This window comes from Paramormyrops kingsleyae, chromosome 5 (genome assembly GCF_048594095.1).
Source record: "Paramormyrops kingsleyae isolate MSU_618 chromosome 5, PKINGS_0.4, whole genome shotgun sequence".
NCBI lineage: Eukaryota > Metazoa > Chordata > Actinopteri > Osteoglossiformes > Mormyridae > Paramormyrops > Paramormyrops kingsleyae.
This window is the reverse complement of record NC_132801.1, coordinates 20046114-20068435: the sequence shown is the minus strand read 5'-3', so window position 1 is coordinate 20068435 and position 22322 is coordinate 20046114. Positions and strand designations below refer to the sequence as shown.

The 22322-nt window shown below is 42.1% G+C and overlaps 2 protein-coding genes and 1 long non-coding RNA gene across 8 annotated transcripts in view; 2 read left to right on the top strand and 1 right to left on the bottom strand.

Moving 5' to 3' along the window:
* LOC111842517 (ATP-citrate synthase) overlaps nt 1–16059 on the top strand; it is a 43048-nt gene extending 26989 nt beyond the window's left edge. For 2 of the 4 annotated variants that reach the window (XM_023809187.2, XM_023809188.2), the window contains exons 14-30: nt 608–661; nt 1646–1675; nt 2975–3116; nt 3392–3560; nt 9018–9122; nt 9781–9977; nt 10579–10660; nt 10922–11032; nt 11587–11714; nt 11920–12013; nt 12099–12253; nt 12595–12745; nt 13511–13654; nt 13939–14052; nt 14181–14263; nt 14408–14484; nt 14599–16059. In XM_023809187.2, the coding sequence (XP_023664955.1) occupies nt 608–661; nt 1646–1675; nt 2975–3116; nt 3392–3560; nt 9018–9122; nt 9781–9977; nt 10579–10660; nt 10922–11032; nt 11587–11714; nt 11920–12013; nt 12099–12253; nt 12595–12745; nt 13511–13654; nt 13939–14052; nt 14181–14263; nt 14408–14484; nt 14599–14693 (1931 nt within the window). In that variant the 3' untranslated portion in view covers nt 14694–16059. The remainder of the gene's footprint in view (nt 1–607; nt 662–1645; nt 1676–2974; nt 3117–3391; nt 3561–9017; nt 9123–9780; nt 9978–10578; nt 10661–10921; nt 11033–11586; nt 11715–11919; nt 12014–12098; nt 12254–12594; nt 12746–13510; nt 13655–13938; nt 14053–14180; nt 14264–14407; nt 14485–14598) is intronic. The other 2 variants (XM_023809189.2, XM_023809190.2) reach the window with 2 other exon arrangements.
* Nucleotides 4707–7406, bottom strand: LOC140590884 (uncharacterized). Its single transcript, XM_072712362.1, has 2 exons — nt 5880–7406; nt 4707–5780 (listed from the first exon to the last, which is right to left on the bottom strand). Exons 1-2 carry the CDS (start codon nt 6650–6652, stop codon nt 5315–5317), a joined length of 1239 nt encoding a protein of 412 aa, XP_072568463.1. The 5' UTR covers nt 6653–7406; the 3' UTR covers nt 4707–5314.
* Nucleotides 16060–17807: 1748 nt separating the features above from the next.
* Nucleotides 17808–22311, top strand: LOC111842560 (uncharacterized). Of its 3 annotated transcripts, none has more exons than XR_011991768.1 (6): nt 17808–18101; nt 19244–19321; nt 20105–20159; nt 20312–20442; nt 20552–20658; nt 21347–22311. It is a non-coding gene; the product is annotated as an uncharacterized lncRNA (long non-coding RNA). The 3 variants fall into 3 exon arrangements; XR_011991767.1 differs by having other exon boundaries at nt 17808–19079; XR_011991766.1 differs by lacking the exons at nt 17808–18101; nt 19244–19321 and having other exon boundaries at nt 19399–20159.
* The last annotated feature ends 11 nt before the right edge of the window (nt 22312–22322 follow it).

Sequence of the window (22322 nt, the reverse complement as noted above, 5' to 3'; positions counted from 1 at the left end):
GAGTTAAGTGGTACCCGTGGAAGTGAAACAGGAGAGATCTCTTTAATAATATATGCGAGCAATAAATCGCAATGTTTGTACAATTAAATCACAATACTTGCTGTATCATAAAATGTAAAGAATCGCATAATATCTTATGGCCCTAACATCATTATAGCATTGTACGTCACCTCTGTGGCAATTCCCACCCATATTGGGCAGTGTGACCCATTCAGTTTTGTTTCCTTTATTGAGTATTTTTCAGTCTAATAACACTTCAAAAGCAGATGGGTTGCCTCATGCAGGAAACTTTAGCAATTTGCTTTACTTTACAACTGTATAGAAAGTCTCCCTTTTTGGGTTGTGGGAAGCCACAGTAATGTGTATCATACCCTCTTATATCCACGTTCTGGTCAGAACCTCTAGACTCCCTTCCTGATCACACACCTCTCTGCCACTTTCACACATGCTTCAAGCCTCATCTGCTTCCCCAGCTTCCCCGAGGTCCCTTGGGTTACCCTGTGTTGCTCCAACATTTCTCACAGTTAACCACTTGCCACCCCTCCCCCACTCAGTCTCCTCCTTTTCTTTGATATTGACTGTGTCTTTCCATGATCAAATTTGTAAGCTACTGCTTACTGCGCTTGGTGTCTGAAGGATGCTTTCACAGGAAGTGACATAGGTAAGTTTTCTTGCAAGCTGTAACCTTGCCTCTGCTTGTGGTACTAACAATGCAGAACAAATCACAACATTTTGTACTGACTCCTCTGTTTTGATTATGGAGTCAATGCAAATGGCTGTTCCTGGTTCTGTAACCAATTTGCTGTGGACACAAACCCCTGAAAAGGCAAATGTTTGCACTTAAGTAGCGTGTGGAATTGGTTTTTGGCTGTAATGCACAGTTGCTACAGAAGGTGTGTGTTGGTGTGGGGCACAAGTGTTGTGTAAGTGCTTAGTAAGCATGTTAATCGAGGTCTCGGGGGGGCTGGTCTTGGTTTTCTGCTTTTCTCATGTTGGACTTTTTAGTTTTCCTTTTGTGTGTGTGTTCCAATATTGAGCGCCATAAAAGGTTTGCAGGGCAATGTGAAAGAGACCCCCTTTTTTGGTAAAATGTTTATAAATGTCCCTATATAAAAAATGGAATTATGGGTATATGCAGTTTTGGACATCACTAACACGTTAACCATTAACCTGGCTGTGTTGGTGTGTATCAGGACCTATCAAAGGTCATTGGTTTTTGGTTTGTTTGGATGTCTGCACACGTGTTAAAATCTAGTGCTATGTTGCAAGTGTATATTTAGTGTAATAAGTGAATCTTGTCAAACACCTTGATCCGCTTGAAATGAAATGTAGTTAAATTCTATCTAAACTTAAAAAGGAATAAATCAGAAAAATGCTTCCTCTCAGCACAGCACATTGTACAAGTCAGTCCATGTCTAAATGCTACTGGATGCAGTTGCTGTATCTATTGCAAGCTTAGAAATGTAGTCATTTTGTTAAATAAATGTATTGGAGTGAAAGGTACTTTATGCTTGCATAAAGTATGGCTGATTTTTACCTGTTTGTTGCTTTATTCTACCTGTAGCTTGCATAATGTGAATTATTATTTTTTTCCTACTTTTACTGTTCTGTTGCTGATGTCTCTTGTCACCTGGTGATGTGACAGAACAGCAGAGTTCCTCTGACAGAGCTGGAGGTAGGACAGGCTTGGGCTGCCTGCTGGCCTCCCCGCAGCCCCCTAAGCTGTGGGGTCATTGCTGCTCCTTTAGCGTTGGCTGGTGCCTAAGAGTGGTTGCCAAGGTGACTGACATTAACACCAGACGTGCCATGTGAGCCTGCGATGTGGTATCTGGGCCCCATGCTCTCTGTCTACTCGCGTTGCCCAGAATCCATGCAGAATGATTCCCCCATTGGACAAACCAAACATTTTCTGTGCCCAGTTCTGTGGCTGCCTCTGACCTCAACACCACTGGGTGAATGTGGCCGTTGGTTGCCATAGCTACAGTGTCAGTCATGCAAGTCTGGCTAACGTCAGCCACCATGCAACCCTGCCACCCCTCTTTTTATGTTTTCTGTTGCCCCTGAGCCCCCCGGTCTAAATTCTACTAAAGCAAACTCAGTCCAAAAAGAGGTGCAATGCATTACGTGTGCGATTTTAGCTTAAATTAGCATGTGCTGTCCTGAAGTGGAAAATTTAATCGATTTTTAGCTGGAGGATAGAGCACAACCTTAATATATTTTTATGCATTTGTCTTTCTTACTGCTTTAAGTATTTTGGCTTTTGACATGTTTGTTATTGAAAGTGTGTCTTTTATGCATGACTCCCATTATGCATTCAGGCCCAAAACAAACAGTTGGAGATGTGTAGGTGTGTTATGTCTTCCAGCTAAGGATGGAGAATGGACTTCATTTGGCTATTTTTAGTACTTCAGAGTTCAACCTTTTGGACTGAGAAAAAGGGTTTGGATATTGATTTGTGTACTTGCCAAAGTAATGACTTACTGTTCATATTTTTATTTTCATATTTCCTTGATATTTACCCTGCCCTGTGCTTCCTGGGAGAGATTAACGGTCAATATGTTGAAAATCAACTGGTAGATGGATGTTGGATGAACTGAGAATTAGGTGTCTCTAATTCTGGCTACTGGAGCATTTTTAAAACCCTCTATAAACAATGATGTCACTCCATGAGACCCCCTGTGTCGTGTTGTTGAGGCCTTTTGACTGAGTACGCCTCCCTGTTGGTTATTTAATGATTTTTCCTGTGTGTGTCTATCCCGTCGCCTTGCTTCTGTTTCCTGATCCACTTGGCTTGATACCTGTTTTCCGCCGTTGTACTGTACCTATTAATACCTGCCTGACCAGCAACAAGGTGTTTCAAAGCGATGTCACCAAACAGGATTGTTTTGCTGATGAGGTGAAGGTGCTCAGCTGTCTCTAGGTGCATTTGAGGTCTGAAAAATGACTCTTCCCTTATCCTCCCCGTCCCACACAGCAAAAGCCACAACGCTCTTCAGCAAGCACACCAAGTCCATCGTGTGGGGCATGCAGACACGAGCAGTTCAGGGCATGCTGGACTTCGACTACGTCTGCTCCCGGGACGAGCCCTCAGTGGCTGCCATGGTGTACCCTTTCACGTAGGTGCCAAGCTCTCTCCTGTCATACTGCCATGTGGAAGCGGAGGCTATTGTCCTCATGATTGTTGAGAACCTGGATTTGTAACCCAAACATTATGAGTGGGTCTTGCAAGGCCCTTGCTGTTATACCTGTGGAGGTTTCAACCTCTTCGATAAGGTATTAAGCTGTGTGAATACATGAAATTACTTGGTGGAACTTTGTGGCTTCTCAGCAGAGTTGCTCAAAATGCCTTGTCTGGATCACCTGGTACTGATTTCACGTGCGTACATTTCAGCGGCGACCACAAGCAGAAGTTTTACTGGGGCCACAAAGAAATCCTGCTGCCAGTTTACAAGAACATGGCGGATGCCATGAGGAAGCACCCTGAAGTGGATGTGCTCATCAGCTTCGCCTCGCTGCGCTCTGCCTATGACAGCACTGTGGAGACCATGCAGTATTCCCAGGTGAGCGGGGTGGAATGGCTTAGGCTGTACAGATCCAGCCACTTAAAATTTCCCCTCCAGTCTGGCTGGCAGCCAAATCCCAGCCAAGTTCCTTCCAATTACCATCCGAAAGGTAGAGCCCCCCTTCTTCTAGGGGTGGGCCTATATTTGACTATAAACCCGCCCATTCATTCACTTGCAGGGTGATACCATTAGATGGCGCTGTCTTTACAAAAACTTTACTTTTCTTTTTACAGGGTTAAATGATTGAATGGTCTTTGCTATGACTTAAAAAAGCTCATTTTTCTTTTTAATTTATTTTATTTACTTATTTTATTTTATTTTAATATGCTTTATTGGTTTGTTTATTGTCTATTCTTATTTATCCTTTGTACAGCACTTTGGTCCTACAGTATATTGATTTGTTTTAAAGTGCTTTATTTTAAGCATAGTCCACAAATTTTCAATAGGGTTCAGTTTGTTGGCTTTGGGAAGGCTGTTCTGATGTGTGTTGTGATCATTGTCCCTGTATCAACTGTCCAGCCATTGATTGTTGATACTGTAACTGTTGATTGATTAAAGAATTTGTAGGTGATTGGGAGTTCATGATCCTCACCTGCTGCAGCAATCAGAATCAGAATCAGAATCAGCTTTTATTCGCCAAGTGTGCTGGGGCACACAAGGAATTAGTTTCCCACAGTTTGATACTCTCTCATACACAAACAATAAGTTAGAGCTGGGCGATAAATCAATTTAATTGATTAATTCGAATTTACAGTTCAGGACGATGTGTTTTCATGAAATCGATTTTATTACTTTTTTTACACACAAGCGCCAAATGCGGAACTAATGCGATGCACCATTCCTCATGGGTAAATTAACACTGTAGCAGATTCACTAACAACATGGCAATGACAGGGGAAAAGATGGCACGTGCCCAAAGAAAGGTGTTGCTACTTCTGTAATATGGAATTGTAATATAATATGTCAAACCCAATGGCATAAAGTATTTACTTAATACTAAGCTGACATGATAAAATTATGTTTTTTTTCTATTATTATTACAATATTACTTATTACTTTTATTTATAAGTTTGAGGGTGTATTGTGTTGTTGCCAGTTTTAAAATAAGCTATAGAGAAACCTTTCTAAAAGTGTTCACAATAATAACTGACACTTTATTGATCCCCGTGGGGAAATTGTGTTTATGCCTCCCTCAACTTGATCTTTGAAGAATAAGTTGTCTGTGAAGGCCACCTGTTGGGGCCTTGCTCAAGGAGCTGCAGACATGCTGAGGATAGGCTTGAACCAGTGACCTTCTGATTACAAGCACACAGCTTAGCCCACTGAGCCACACACTGCCCCTAAAGGTGTGGTCTAAAGTAAAAAAAGCTAAATAAAGTAGTTTGATTTTGTGTAGGGGAGGGGAGAATCGATTGAAATCGGAAATCAGATTTTTTGTGAAAAAATCTGAGATTTTATTTTTAGGCCATATCACCCAGCTCTACAATAAGTGACACTATAAAAACAAAATACCCTATACAAGAAATACTGTACAAATACAGTACAATACAACACACATACAATACAAATGTGAAAAATTATAAATATTATAAATATACACAGGTGAGTAACACTGTGCAATTTTAAGGTGCGAGGTATAGTGTAAACAGTTTTTGTAAACAGATCTGTAGCGTCTGCCAGAGGGGGGTAGCTGGAGAAGATTGTGTCCAGGATGTGATGGATCTGAAATGATTTTAACTGCTCGTTAAAATCTATGCTCGTTTAGCCGAACTAAAGTCCACAAACAGGATCCTGGCATAAGTTCCTGGACGGTCCAGATGTTGCAGGATATAATGCAGCCCCATATTCACTGCATCATCCACCGACCTGTTTGCCCGATAGGCAAACTGCAGGGGGTACAGCTGGTGTCCTGTAATGTCCTTTAGATGGGCTAAAACCAGGCGTTCAAAGGATTTCATGACCACAGACGTCAAGGCGACAGGTCTGTAGTCATTCAGTCCTGTAATGGTGGGTTTTTTGGGGACCGTGATAATGGTGGAGCGTTTGAAGCAGGAGGGAACTACACACAACTCCAGAAATCTATTGAAGATGCGGGTGAAGATGGGAGCCAGCTGATCAGCACAGGTTTTTAGGCAGGAGGGGGATACACCGTTTGGTCCCGGGGCCTTCTTGGTTTTCTGTTTCTGGAACAGCCGGCTCACTTCCGCTTCGTGTATTCTGAGTTCCAGGGGGGAGGATAGGGGGGTGAGAGGTGTGATGAGGGTTATTGTCTCTGGAGTGGGGTGGATGGGGGGTGTGAATCTGTTTATCTCAAACCTGCAGTAGAAGTTGTTCAGCTCGTCTGCCAGGTCTTTGTTTGCTTCAGCGGGGGGTAGGGGTCGTCTGTTGCTGGTGATATCTCGCAGGCCTCTCCACACTGATGCAGGGTCATTGGCTGAGAACCGTTCTTTCAGCTTCTCAGAGTAGCTTCTTTTTGCCACTTTGATCTCCCTGGTCAGCGTGTTCCTGGCCTGCCTGTACAGGGCCCTGTCACCACTTCTGTAGGCATCCTCCTTGGCCTGGTGAAGATGTTGCAGTTTGGGAGTGAACCATGGTTTATTGTTGTTGTATGTGCAGAAGGTCTTGGTCGGGACACACACATCTTCACAAAAACTGATGTATGATGTCACAGTGTCTGTCAGCTCATCCAGATTATCAGATGCAGCTTCAAAGACAGTCCAATTAGTGCAGTCAAAACAGTCTTGCAGTTCCTGCTTTGCTGCATTGGTCCACTTCTTCACAGTTTTGACTACAGGCTTGGCACGTTTAAGCTGTTGCCTGTAAATTGGAATAAGATGGACCATACAGTGATCAGAATGTCCTAAAGCTGCCCGGGGGACAGAGCGATAGGCATCTTTTAAAATGGTGTAACAGTGGTCCAGTGTGATGTTGTCCCTGGTGGGGCAGTCGATATGCTGTCTGTGTTTAGGAAGTTCCTGGTGTAGATTCACTCTGTTAAAATCACCAAGGACAATAAAAGGGAATAGGGATATTTTCTTTCCAGGGGGGGTGATCTGGTCGGCCAGCGTGCATTTACATCTGAAGCTCATTTACATCTGAATGTTGGTGGTGCTGATAGACTGTGAGAATTGTATGCTTTGAACTCTCCAGTGCTTTTTTAATACCATTCAGTGACTGATGTTGGGAAGACAATGGATATTTACTGTACACCTCCATGTCTCCTGGATTACTGACCCCAAGTCATTTCTGCTACATGGCTTTACACTATACAATATTTATATTTACATTTAAAGCATTTAGCAGACTTATCCAAAGCAACGTACAAGGTATCAAGGTACAATAAGCTGGGTTTAGAGGAGCTTACAGTTTTGATGGCGAGTCCGGCTCTATGATGGAGGGATGTTAAAGTGTTTTCTGTCTTGTGATTTCTTCTATTTCAGGGGCTTCTGGTGTGTTTAGCCGTTTAGATGGTGGACCAGACTTCACGAAATAGCGTTTCTAATGTGACTAGCCTTTTTCTGCGTATTGAAACTTTTCAGAAATGCAAGACTTTGCCAGTGCTTTTGTTCACCACCCGAGCGTATAGTCGTGAACAGATGTGAAATTTTGGCCAACTTTTTCATTGAAATTCGATTTGTATGTGTTCAGAAAAATTTGTGACCAGAGGCTTTAAAAGTGTTTATCCAAATAGGGACCTCAAAAAATGTCCCCAAAAGTAGGAAAATTTCAGGTTTTACTACACTTTGGGGGCAATTTGGTCCTCAAATGTGATCTATGCAAACCCACACACAAACACACACATACTACCAGTCAAAAGAGATGTTAATGACTTTCACACATTCAGTTGACCCCCCAGCCCCCAGCCCCCAGCCCCCAGCCCCAGCACTTTTCTTGTGCTTGTGGGCAGTTCCTTGCTCAGGGTATTTGCTATGGTGAACTTTCATGTACTTCCAGGGTCCCTGTGTGGCTCAGTGGGCTAAGCCTGTGTGCTTGTGTTCCCCGGATCACTGGTTCAAACCCAGCCTCAGCATGTCAGTCATGACTATACAGTGTATAAATGTTTTTGGTAGACGATCATACTTTTTTTCCACTATAGTCTTCTGGTTTCTAATTTACATGCCAACAACAGTTTTGACTGGTAGTATGTAATGACTGTTTAGTAGTGTTTATTTAACCGACTGGCTTGATAGTCAGAATATGGAATAGTCTTCCTGATAACATAGTGCAAGCTGAATCCTTGAGTTCCTTTAAATCAGAGCTAGATAAGATTTTAACAACTCTGAGCTATTAGTTAAGTTCTCCCTAAGCGAGCTTGATGGGCCGAATGGCCTCCTCTCGTTTGTATAGTTCTTATGTTCTTATGATCTGAAAGCAGTGTTTCTTATGTTAAAAAAATAACCTCACCTTGACCGCTTCAAACATCTGTCTCATCTGTCTCATTGTTTCATTGTGGCCAAGCAGAGAAGTTAATGACACATTCACACATCACCCCCCCCCCCCCCCCCCCCCGTGGATGCGCAGCCACCAGCAGCCTATCCGGCTGTTAGCCAGACAGAAAGAAAGAACACACCTTTATTCTCCACAGTAAACCTTATTACTTTGTTTAGACCTGTAATTAGTCTGTCACAAACATCTTGGGTCACTCTCTTCTCCCAAAATAACTCTTGGACATGCTGCTGCTTTGTACCTGGCTTGGCCTCCTTGCGGATGAAATCTTTCATCTTGTGCCAAACAAGCTTAATGGGCTTCAAATCTGATTAATTTTCATATACCTCTCATTGCTTGACAATATCAGTCTTAATACTTTGTTTAGACCTGTAATTATTGTATTGGACATATCTTGGGACCTCCTCATCTCCAAAGAGGGAAGTAAAATAAAATTCTAATTTCATCAATAAACTGACTAAAAACACATTTTGACAGTTTTAGGCCATCTTTGCCTCACAACAGAAACTATTTCTAAATTTCACAGGCCATTTATTGCAGTGTAGTAAGTTTATTAATGAAATTGGAATTTTGTTTAAATATAGGAAAATTGTACTTGCTTAGATTTTCATTTTTTGCAGTGTAGTTACAATACCTGATTCAGGTATCTTACCTGATTTCAGGTAAGTCACTTCAGATTACTGCTCTCCCTGGTGGATGGATAGATCATTGCAAGTACTTTACACACAGAGAGTTGAGGGGTGGATCATGCCGGCCCCCTTTTTCATTACATCATCGTGGGGGATCTCATTACAGTCAAGGACCAGCCAAGAGCCAGTCAAGGTCCTGTCAAGGACCTGTCATGGAAAGTGGGGAAATTTTAAGCGGCTGGATCTGTATGTGATTACGGCTCCTGTCCTATGTGAACCTACATTGTCCACAGAACCAACATGTTGGTCTCCTAAACTCATCTGAATAGCCCCCTTTTGAGAAGCACATCTTCACTCAAGGCGGTTTCTCTCTGTTCAGATCCGTACCATTGCCATCATTGCTGAGGGCATCCCAGAAGCCCTAACCAGAAAGCTCATCAAGATGGCGGACGAGAAGGGTGTCACCATCATTGGCCCGGCTACGGTAGGCTCTGCTTCATTCTGGCTGCCACTCCTGCTGTTCTCTGCATTGGAAAGCAGGCAGCCTTGTGTCACAACATTGCTTAGATGTGCAGATATGATGATAACCCTGGACTTAACCCCGAGGAACTGAGGCAGAAATGCTGAGGGGAGGAAATCATTTTCTTCATTTTCCGACTTTCTTTTGGCAACACATGGATTCTGGGCAGTAATCTGCTTGATGAAATTACTGCCTACATTCATGTAACGTCATTTTCTGTTGTGGTGCCAAGACAAACCCTATAACAATGTTTTTTTTGTGTATTCATCTACAACCCTTGGTTTTAGCCTCTGTGGGTAGTTTTCAACTGTAATTTATTTTTTGAAATCCCTGTGTTTTTATCACAATACTAGCCAACTCTGCATAATTGTGCAGAAAGCAGTTGTGTGTTGTCCTAATAGTACTTGTGGGATACTTTGGAATAAACTCTCATCCAGTTTTGGTTTTGTTTAGCTATACATAATTGACAGTTCATTGGAGCTAGGAGCCTATGCAGTGATGGTTATGGTTGTGCCTGTTCCTCTCTATGCCTCAGCACTACTGATGGCACCAGAAATGCTGCATGTTGAATGAGCACTGAGGTCCCGTTACGGTTTCGCTTTATGCATTTGGACCCTTGCAGGTGGGCGGCATCAAACCCGGCTGCTTCAAGATTGGGAACACTGGGGGAATGCTAGACAATATCCTGGCCTCCAAGCTGTACCGACCTGGCAGCGTGGCCTATGTCTCCCGCTCAGGGGGGATGTCCAACGAGCTCAACAACATCATCTCCCGGACGACTGATGGAGTCTTTGAAGGTGTAGCAATTGGGGGAGACAGGTGAGGATGGTGCTGCTTCGGTCCTCGAGGGTTATGCTGCCTTCAGAGTGCCATGTTACAAGTGATGCTTCATCAAACTGTTAATGCGCAAATCTGTAATGTGGCTGCAATAGAGATTTTAATTGGTTTAGATCAGTCCCTCACATAATGGGAAAATTTGATTTGACAATATGTCTGATTACAGTAAACAACATAAGAAAATCTCAAAGTAATTATCCTCCAGTGGCTCCCAGTGAAGTACTGTGTACTAGCAGTCCCTGGGTTAAGAATGTTATTAGTGACTTAGGGACAACTTATACTTAGGCTTTATAGCAGGGAATTCTTATTTTAAATTTAATAGATTTAATACGAACTGCACGTATGCTTGTTACGCTTCTGAAAATAGTGCATGGCTTCAGTGGACCATTGCCTGAGGTGCAGCGTGGAATGTAGTAACTTTAGTTTACTGTAGTAATATTGTCAATAATTATTAGTTTATTATTTATTATGTAGCTTATTATTTTTCTGACTTGCCTACAAATTACTTTATCTCATTCATAACCTGAGGACCGCCTGTGTAAACACAAAAATGATTTCTGCATGTCTCCTGTGTGTCCTGCAGATACCCTGGGTCTACTTTCATGGAACATGTGTTGCGTTACCAGGACACCCCTGGGGTGAAGATGATTGTCGTCCTGGGAGAGGCAAGTACCACTCGTGCACTTCATTCTCTGCACTTTCTCTGCTGTTCAATTAGCAAATTACGAAATATTTCACTGTTAACGTCGTTGGAGTAAAAGAAATGATCGTGTTCGGCTCCCCTGGCAAGCTCTCCACCTTTTAATACACATATCTGCCGATCGTTAATCATTCTGAGGCAAACATTACGTAATGTGTTGCACACATACACACCACTCACAGCAGCTGCACCAGAGCTGGGCCTCAACTGCTTTCCTTTGCTGTAGATTGGAGGTACAGAGGAGTACAAGATCTGCCAGGGAATCAAGGAGGGCAGAATCAGCAAACCTGTGGTCTGCTGGTGCATTGGAACCTGTGCCACCATGTTCTCCTCAGAGGTGTGTGGCCATTTTGGACTGAGGAAGAAGCGTGTCAGTTGTCTGAATGCTATGCTAAGGATGATTATTATTAGTAGGGCTACGAGACTTATTGTGGATGAGATTTTTAATAAAGACATAATAATCCTTCTTGGTTGTAAAAACTGTGAGTTTAGGTCCTGACGTTGCATGGAATCCCCAAATTCAAAGCTGAAATCAAAACATCCAGTTAGCGTCTATCAGTGAAGCTGATGTTACCTGGTTTGTTTTATTTTTAAAAAGTTTTAATGTTACGCCCAATTAATTGCGATTAATCTCGTATAACTTTTTTTTTTTTTTTTATTGATTCACAGCCCTTATTATTTATGCATTTTTCAGTGTTGTTTTTCTTTCTTCAGAGGAACCACAACCAAATCATATACAATTACAAAGTACCAAAGCATCTGTAAGGATTGATAGAAGTGAGGAGCTGGCAGAGTCTGGAAGTTAGATTATGAAAGAATTTGCTAGGCAGAGGGTAGCTCCAGTAGGTGTTGTGGATGAAGCTGACCCCGATGGGCTGGTGCTTTTCTCAGGTGCAGTTTGGCCATGCCGGAGCCTGTGCCAACCAGGCCTCGGAGACGGCTGTGGCCAAGAATCAGGCCCTCAGGGAGGCTGGGGCTTTTGTGCCCCCGAGCTTCGATGAACTGGGAGACGTGATCAGGTGGGCACACCCTGCAGTGCACACAGCTCATGGTGGCAGATGGCTGGAACTGCCCTCAACACAAACATGTGCTCTGATGGATCAGAATTCCGGCCTAAATGAATGCTTATGCAGTGAGGTTTTGGAGTAGATCTAAAGTCCACACAGAGAAGTCTGAATTCCACCCCTGTCACATTGGCATGCTTTTGTTTTTTATATTCTATAGGAAAGTGTATGATGACCTCGTTGTAAATGGAGTCATAGTTCCTGCACAAGAGGTGCCTCCGCCAACAGTACCAATGGACTATTCCTGGGCAAGGGTAGGTCCCTTGGCATTCCAGGCGACTCCTGTCTGCATTGCTGCCTGCAGTGATCTGACTGTCCGCACATCTCTGACTGTCCTAGGAGCTGGGCCTGATTCGTAAGCCCGCCTCCTTCATGACCAGCATCTGTGACGAGCGGGGCCAGGAGCTCATTTATGCCGGCATGCCCATCACTGAGGTCTTCAAGGAGGAGATGGGCCTGGGAGGGGTTCTGGGGCTTCTCTGGTTCCAGAGGAGGTGAGTGAACCCTGAGGATGCCACTCCTGGGCACTCTGCACATTACTGTTTATTGGAAAGACTTTGAAATCGCTTTCAACTGTAGTTCAGGTTGCTGATGGTTTCTTTAGTGTGGTTTAACTTTTATGGAAAATATTTTTTCTAAAATCACTTCAGAATTATTCTTCTGAATTTGTGTGCAGTAGAATATAATGTTTCTGAAAGCTGGTTTACAAGTAGTCTTGCTTGGTTTTTTTGGCTGACATTTCATGAGATTTCTAAGCTTTACAGATCTAGGAGCTTGTGTCCTGAATGATGACCAGGTCTGCATGCCTGCATAAACAGCCCCGCTTGTCTGGCAGGTTACCACGGTATGCCTGTCAGTTTATCGAGATGTGCCTGATGGTGACCGCAGACCACGGCCCTGCTGTCTCCGGTGCCCACAACACCATCGTCTGTGCCCGTGCGGGCAAGGACCTCATCTCCAGCCTGACATCAGGCCTGCTAACTATCGTAAGATGTTCGCTGTGTTCCTTCTGTGCCCACAGTGATCTGCTGTCCTAATGTGTATCAGTCTCTCTAATGTTTTCCTTATTTCACATATATAAAAAATATTATAATTTTATGCTGCTCCTTTCCTTGTGATTTATATTGTTTGCCCTTCTGTATGATTTGTGTAAAACTTGACCTCATTTTGAGGCTCATGTTCTGGGTACGTTCAGATTGGCTCCACGTCCTCTTGTCATTCTGCTGTTCAGGTTTTGTTTACTGTACAGCTCCAGTCCATAACAGTCATACATAGTCTGGTCCGTGCCACGGCATATTTTGCAGCTACATCTAAACATCGCTGATGTGAACATGATTTGCCCCTAAATTGTCAGCTGGTTTTCTCCAATGGGGCCACCCAGCCTGCTCAGAATATGGGGCAGCTTCTAGTTTTTAGTGCCTTTGGCCTAAGATCCCAGGTTCGAATGGAAAGCCTATCCTTCAATTGGAAATGTCCATTTGACAAATGTCCTTTTCTAGTGGCTCAGCTGCCTGGTGCTTTTCTCTGACCCCTCTATTCATAAAGGCCCCTTTTACACAGTCAGAACACCGGTGGCTCTGTTCCTGTTTTGTTGAATTGAGTATTCTATTTTTGATGCCCAGCAGCACCGACCATTTTCAGAAATGCACAAATAGCCTTGAAACAGCAGGATGAGCCAGCAAACTGCCCTTTCTTTAGTGTTTTTGCTATAAGTGTGTCCAAGCATGATGACCTGAAATGAGCTCTTGCAGGGCGACCGCTTCGGCGGGGCTCTCGACGCCGCCGCCCGGCAGTTCAGCAAGGCCTTCGACAGCGGCCTGCTCCCCATGGAGTTTGTCAACAAGATGAAGAAGGAGGGCAAGCTGATCATGGGAATTGGGCACAGGGTGAAATCGGTGAGCACCATGCACCGTGTTAATCTACCGTCCTCCCTCGTAAAATGCACCAAGAACAATATCAACTATCCTGGGAGAGTGTAAAACAAACTAACAGATCAATTAAACAAAAACAAAGAAGTACGTAGCATTTTGTAATATTAAATCATTTGAAGAATATTCAACACTACTTGCTGGTGATAGAATTGAGGCATCACTGCTACCCTATAGTGACAGATTAATTTGTTGCTGATGCTGTTTCAGTTGGGAAGCTGTTGATGTTTCATGATGTGTCTGTGTGTCAGATCAACAACCCGGACATGAGAGTTCAGATCCTCAAAGACTTTGTGAAGCAGCATTTCCCAGCCACACAGCTGCTGGACTATGCCTTGGATGTAGAGAAGATCACCACATCCAAGGTGACCACTGTATAGCATTGCTTCTCTTGACCTTCAACTTGAAGCATTATCTTCACGTTTTCAGCTCATCATAATCTCGGCATGGTACTTTGGGATGCTCATACCATCATGATGGGCTTGTTTTGCAGAAACCCAACCTCATCCTGAATGTGGACGGTTTCATTGGCGTGGCCTTCGTGGACCTACTGAGGACATGTGGTGGATTTACAAGGTGGGGAACTGAACATGTACAGCTGTTTTGCGCCTGTCTGCTTTTGTATCATGAGCTCCTGAACTCACCCGCTGGCTATGACTGCCTTCTGTAACACTGCATTCACCGATTACTCAAGGCTGCGGCTGATTGGATGTGTTACAGGGACGAGGCAGATGAGTTTGTGGAGATTGGTGCTCTGAATGGAATCTTTGTCTTGGGCCGCAGTATGGGCTTCATTGGTGAGTCAAATCACATGGACGACCTGATCCAAGAAAGCTAAGAAACATCATTTTGCATTGTGAGATTTTAAATGCTCCCTTCATTTACTTTTGTCCCCCCCCCCTTCCCAACAGGACATTACCTTGACCAGAAGCGACTGAAGCAGGGTTTGTACCGCCATCCCTGGGATGACATCTCCTACGTTCTTCCAGAACACATGTCCATGTAATTTCGTGAACACTGGACCAGGCCCAGTTGGCAGACTGAGGATGACCACCTTAATTTCCATCTTCATTACTGCTGGTGAATACAGAGGGGATTGATTGTGACACTAAAGGACAAGGAAGGATCTTTATAGGCCGTCACCGAAGACTAACATCGTCTTTTTTTGTGCGTTTTTTTAGTTTTAACAAAACTTGATTGGAAAAACCTAATCAAACCAGTGCAATCTATAATTGAGGTGGTACTTCATGTAGGAGGTGGTTAGCAGGAATTTTATTGTTATTATTTTGGATACGGTAAATTGTTCTTGGACACATAACCCGGCCTGTGTTCGGTAGACTGTCTGTGGACCTTGTTTAGGTAATTCCTTGCTTACCTCTGCAAAGCCGGCTACTCTTCCATCCATTAGACCAGCTACTGCTGCTGCAGTCTCGCTGCTGTTCCTTCAAAGACCTCAGCTAGCACCGTTAAAGCTTCGACAGCTCTGTCTCCCTGCGCGGCTTTTAGAAGGGGCTGTGTAAATCGAAATGTGTTGTCCAGTGAAGGAATCGAGAACCCATACATTAATACATCATACTCTTCACTCTCTAGAGAAGTTTTAAGGGCACGTTTAACGGGGAATTGTTAGCCAACGTACCCGGCAATGAATGTGTAAGTGTGAGAAAATTGTTGTATGAGAACACTATGAAGACATTTAACACTCACCTGTGTGCACCAAAGCTCATCTGGTCTGAGCTGTTCTTAGTCGAGTAGGGCCATGTAGAGATTGGACCAGAGTATCATATGGACAACTTCTGACTGTCTGTCTTATTTTTGGTCTTAATACCAAATTCATACTAATCTTTTAGTCTCAAAGCTAAACAATATTGAAACGTGCTTAATGTATTGTTTTTTTTTCCTTAAGGTTTTTTTTTGTTATGAATTTTAAAGGTTTAATTGAATATATACAGATATTATATCCTGATTTGATTATCTCTTGCCTGGTTTCTGTCCGGGTATTTTTTTTCTCTCCCCTCCCCCCTTGCGGGTAATTAGTTCAGACGACATTGGCTAAATAAGAGCCTTTACACACTGTGAGGGACCATGGCAAGTGGGTGGTTGTGCTCTCATTGGATGTGGCTTTTTGATGACAAGCAGACCCTCCTGATAGTCCTGCGTAGTCCTCCAAGCAGAGCTTGCCAAAGTTTAGTGCTGCACCTTGGTATTCATGCTTGCCTCAAGACTCAAATAGACCCCAGTTTTTTGAAAGATTAGCCTGCTATATTCTTTTAATGTATTATTTTGTGATTTCATGTGAAATAAATAAATGCTTCTGTGTTTTAATATAATCTAAGAATGGACTGTAGATTAATAAAGAATCTTAGCTCACTTTTTCCATTTGTTTATGTAAAATGTATATGACTACCAGACTAGCTTCATCTGCACCCACTGCATCTCGCATCCAAACAAGTTGGAATCCCTGTTCTCGTGTTTTTTCCAAATAATTAGAATATTTGTCAGAATTCCTATTGTTAATCTGTGCGGAGAATTTGCAAACTGGAACATTTTTGGGTTCTTGTAAGTTAAAATAAGTAAAATTTACTTTGTAGAGCACATTTTACAGACAGTGGTCACAAGGCGCTCAACAATATGTGTGTTAAAAGGTACAAGGCCAAAACAAAACCAACGCCACAAGGCAGAGATTAAAGGAAAATACTGAAACAAGTCAGATGCACAATACAAAAGACCTCTAAAAATAATGTGCCAGCATTTTATTCTTTATTTTGGGTGTATATATCTTACATTTTGTAATGTGTGTGTGGTTCAGTAGCGAAGCCTCTCGGCCTGTGATTAGAAGGTCACCATTTCCAGTCAAGCTTCGGCACGTCTGCGGGTCCTTGAGCCAGGCCCTTAACCCCCAGCTCCCTGGGTGCTGAGACAGGTGCCTGCTTTGTGGTCAGCTTGTTACCTATAGAGAGCAAGTTGGGGGAGGGGTAAAGGAAAATTTTCCCATGGGGATCAATAAAAGAATCAGTTACTATGTATCTTACCTGTATTTATAGTCTATAAGTGTTATTCTTTTTATAGTTTGACATAAACGACATATATTTACTAGACTTGACAGGCAAGTCTCCAGCTATAGACCAATGGGCAACAAGTGCAACGCCGTCTTGAAGTCACTCCATCTGTTGTTTATATAAGTGACACAATTTTCTTGCAAATATACAACTGAGACAACATACAATCAGAAGTATTCTCTGAAGGTTACATGGTCACGTTCTACTTAGTTTACAACAGTTTCTGGTTAAATCTTCTTAATTGTGTCCTAATGATAACATTCGCTATGTGTTATGCAGTGCTATATAATATTCCATAAGGGTCCAATGATCGATATCCATCCTAATCAAAAAACAAGTGAAACTGGGTAAAAATAGCAAAAACTATCCCTGTTTCTTCAGCATGACATCGCACGTGTTTCAACTCGAACTGCCTGTACCACTTTTTAAGCATAGGATATTAAGCCAGAAATGGAGCACGTAAGAAAACACTGCAACTGAACTGATGTATTTACATTTTAATTTACTGTTTTCAAGACTGGTGCATATTGATATGGCATAAGATAAGAAAAGCTGATACTGCACCATGGTCACTGCTCCGATATGAGGGCGAGCTTTATTTGTAGCGGTTTTCCTCCCTCTACTGGCGGTTCACAGTAATTCGGTATTTTTTGGCTGATTTGATGCCTTGTCCACACGTACACGGGTATATTTTAAAACGGTGTTTTTCCTCCGTTTAAAAAAAATCCCCGTCCACACGAACATTGTCTTCTAAAAAATTACGTCCACATGAAACCGCTAAAATGCGCTGTCAAAAGCATGCCAAAACAACAGACGGCATTATAACTCTAACCGTACTGCCATGTTAGCCAATCATTCCGACGCCTGTGTTGATCAATATAATGCGAGAGTGACTCAACATTTATCTGTACACATGTAAGAAGTCCTGTCAGCAAGGTTAGCACAACCACTATTTCGGCTAAGTCCGCCATTGCTCAGACTCTCCTAATGTTTTTTTTTTTTTAAACTCTGACGATTTTTTTAAACACAGTGGGCAACGGCGCACAATCTGACGTTTTGAGCCAAAAACGTTTTCTCTGTCTACATGTTGACGCTGAAAATGGAGTTTCTTAATATCTTCACCCTAGTTGGAGTTTTGCAAAATCTCCGTTTTCAGTGACCTGAGATGCCGTTTACGTGTGGACAAAAGCCCAAGACTTATAGAAAAAGTTACGTTTTAAAATATACCCGTGTACGTGTGGACAAGGCATCAGAGTGTCTGATCAGATGTCTTTTGTTTTAACATGAAATGCGTTTAGCCAGTAGCTCCTGCTTCGTATCTTTTTTCTCGCTGTTTGTGCCTTGGAAAAGGATAGCTTGTGAGTTGAATTCGTATATATAATCGATTCTACAATTACACAGCAGTTCATAAAACGCGCTTGATGTGTTATATTAAAATACTTAGTTTATTTACACATAAATGCTGCTGCTGTTAAACTAACAGTGAACGACAGCTGTTTACATTAGCTACAAGTTATATACAGCTATTTATACAACCTTTGAATATAATATGTGTACGCTTATAATTTCATAGCTATATACATTATCGTATATATGTTTTCTAAATAGCAGTCAGTGTTTAGTGCTATGTTTTTCTGTATTTCAGTTTTACAAAATGTTCATGAGAATGAAGACTAAAGTTGAATGATCTTTACTGTTCTCTAGGTTCTGACTTTCTCTGAAGCTTGTTCGCTATTTGTCGATTTGTGTACGGAAACAAACACAATGAGGACAGAATAACCGATCTGTTCCAGATTTTAATCGATTTATATGTAAGCATATGTGACTGAATCCACGTGTCTTCATGGTTGCCAATTTAAACAATTTTTAAATGCTAATTCATGCTTGACATGCTATTCATATTTCAGGGTTTAATAGCGAGAAGTTACTAAGTCTTAGGCCCTTTGTTACCACGGGAATACCAAAACTACCATAAATTAAAGAAATGATAGAACATTAATTTGATCTGAATGTTGAAAGATTCCTTCCCTTCCCCTCCCTCTAAATACATCCATCAACATTAGTGGGCAGTGGTGGCTTAATGGTTAGGGAAGCGCACTTGTAGTTGAAAGATTGCAGGTTCGAATCCCACTGCCCGGGATTGAATTAGCTATGTCACATATGGGTTAAATGCCGAGGACACATTTCGTTGTTGTGTGCTGTGGTGTGTCATCACTAAATTCGAACTTCAGAGAATTCTAGTATATGATTGCTCTTGATTACCATGGTCGAACATACTGAAATAAATAATAATGAGTTGTAAGCAATAAACACCAGCAACACGCTCTTGAACCAAGGTAAGCTGTCAACAAACCTTAGCTGTTAATAGTTCATCATATTGATGTAACTATATACAAAAGTCGGTGTGATATATAAATATCGTAAATCAATACATTTATTGACTATTAATTTGCAAAATCGCTGTTCTGCCTCTCTGTGTTTATTGCATTCAAATGACCAGCCAAGCACTTCCGGTTACACGAAGCACGTGACGATCAAACCCATCTGGGAAACATTACTCGTGGCAGACGCCAGCTAGGTAAGTGGGATGTCTGATTGCTTTTTATTTTTATGTAGTTGCTTATTTGCAGTTATTAAAATGCGTACTGGTTACCACTGTAAGTTTTATTTAATTATTAACGGATAAAGCGGAAGTAGTAGTACGATTTGTCTGAGGTTACGTTTCGTACAGGGTTTCCACGTGTAGCGAAGCTCTCCTGTTTCCTGTTAGTTTCTATCCGGGAAATTAATGGCGTTTCACTGCTTTCTGTACTAAACGATGAGCTGGCGGTCTCTTCACTAGCCGCGTCTGGAGACGCAGGAAAAACGCTCGGCGGCGGTTTCGGGGAGCGGGGGGGTCTATGTAAGGCCATTCCATAGGGGGCGGCCATCCAGTCACCTGGGTGTCGGAGGCAGTGGCTCTATGTTCACCGAGTCCTCTTTTATTAATTTGGAAAAGCGTATATATCTTTGCCTTAGACCTGTATGCAGCCAAAATTGGTTGTTCATTTCTTTTTAAGAAAAAAACGTGTTACATTTGTTTATAAATATAGTTGTAATGGTATAGAAAAAGGGGGAAAACGAGGCTTACACTAATTATCAGTATTAACCCTCAATGCGCTACGGGTCTTTTTTATTCTTAATAAGAAATGGGTTGTGGTATTAATAGTGCTGTTTGTTAATTTAGTATGGCACTTGCTTGTAATAATGCCATATCCATCGATATGTTGAGCACACTTGCATTTACAACTGTTTTTGGCTGTTCGATGAAAACTACAGACCTAAGAAGTTACTCTTAAACTACGTTTAATTGCTCTTCTAGCCTTGTCATGGACTTAAATCACATTTGGAGATGGCCCTTCTTTCCATCCATGAAGGTAAGTGTTTCACGCTTTTGCGAAACTTGTGAAAATATTAAAACCTGCAGGTTGTAAATGATAATTTAACGTACTTAAGCATGGTAATTTAAACACATCTGGTCATCAAATTAATATTTATAATCAAATTCGATTACGTTTGTCTTTCTAAGTTCTTCCAGAACTTGAACTTTCCGGGCCTTTGCTGTCATCGGTGACATGAGTTATCATGCCTACAAGTGATCTGGCGTAGAACAGTTCTGGCATCACGAGTTTTGCGAAATCTCACACCATACCTTAAAAGGCAAGTGTAACTCCTAGTATCACCTCTGTGTTACTAACGAATGGACGACTTTTGATGTGATTTTGCTACTGACTTTCTCTCCCCCCCCCCCCCCCCCGAATTTGTTTAGGTGATGAGTGGCCATAGGTCTGTGTCACTTGATACAAGTGCTGATAGCTGGGACTGAAGATGGCTGCATATCTACTGGGGAATGTTCTGCTATTCTGAGAATACTTGGTAAGATTTTGCTTTGAGAGAGATTTTTTCCTACTCTCTCAGCTCTGACGATTTATACCTGTCAGTGGTATATTTGTCATTAAAAGGGAGAGAAATTAAAAGAGTCTCTTAATGCACGGCAGAAGGACATGATCTGTTGTCTCTCTGTTCCCGGTTGGGTACTCGACAGACTTACTAATGCTCCTCCCTTAATTATCTCTTCCCAGGTAGCAATATGCTATATGATACTTTCTACTAACTCTACACAATGACAACATCCACACAGCCACACTTTGTCTCGGTAGCGATCATGAGCATAAATATCACATGCAGTGTTTTTAACAATGTGTCATAGTTTTTTGCTGTGTTTTTCCAGATAGTGTATTCATATATTTAATTTTTCAGTTACTGGTATTGTTACAATAATTATTTGATTACAGTGGTTATGTACTTATTTATGTATCATCAGTCATATTTGACTCTTACTAATCATTGGGCTCATTGGAACTTAGGAGCACCTGTTTATCATTTTTTGCTCCTTTGTACAGTCATTTAATGACTATGAGACAGTATTTGAAATGTTAAGATTAAGTTGCTCTGTTTGAACGTTGTGAGACTGACGAGGAAACTATGTCCTTTTTCCTTGTCTGTTTACCTTACATGACCTGATTATTTGTGCAGAAATTAACTTTGCATCCTCTTCCTCTAGGAACTCCGATGCCCTGAAGTCGTAGCTGGTTATTATGGGGGCGTCTGTTCTCTTTAGACAGCCTCTTCATATTGTTACGTATCACAGCCTGCATGATTCATGTGTCAGAAATAACTTGTAAAATAAACATTTGGTTCTATCAGTGTCTGCATAATGGGAACTGATATGCTCACAAGTTTGTATTACCGTGTTCCTCTTATGAAAGCTGCAGTACTTTGGTTTATGATATGAACATGTTTCTGATGTGTTTAACTGGAAATAAGGATCAGTTGACACTGCTCAAGTGATTAAAAAAATTCTAGCATTTAGTCCTACTTTGTGTTCAGAGCTTAAAGCAGTTTAGATTAACTGGTTATGCTTGTATTACAATGTGTCCCGTTAGACATCCTAAGGCAGGGTGAATCCTTTCTTGGGGTAGGCTTTGGGTCAGTGCAGTGCTGCTTGGGTAAACGTGCTGAAAACAGAGCCTGTCTTTGGGAATAAACCTGTAATGGAACCATGCATCTCACCCCAGCCCTGGTGGGTTTCTTCTTGACGTCAGTAAAGGCAACGGATGAGTAGCTTCACTTGAATCAACTTGTGTTCAAGATCAGCCTTAAAGTGTCTTATATATAGATCAGGGGTGTCAAACCTAGTCCTGGGGGGCCGGAGCCCGGCACAATTTTGGGTTTTCCCTCATTTAACCCACCTGAATCAACGCTTTGTGCTAATTACCACACAGCTATTGAGCTGAATCATTTGTGGTAGAACAGGGAAAGAACTAAGCTACACAGGTCTCCGCCCCCACCCCAGGACTGGAGTTGGGCACCCTTGGTATAGATGGTTGAAGTTTCAAAAGAAAAAATCGGGCCTTCTGGTTGTGGTTTAACATCTTGACATTGGAATGAAGTAATATAACAAAAACTAACATTTTGTAACTTTTCTTGCAAATATGTTAAGCATATAATACAGAATCAGTCCCTGGATCTGGTTTTTG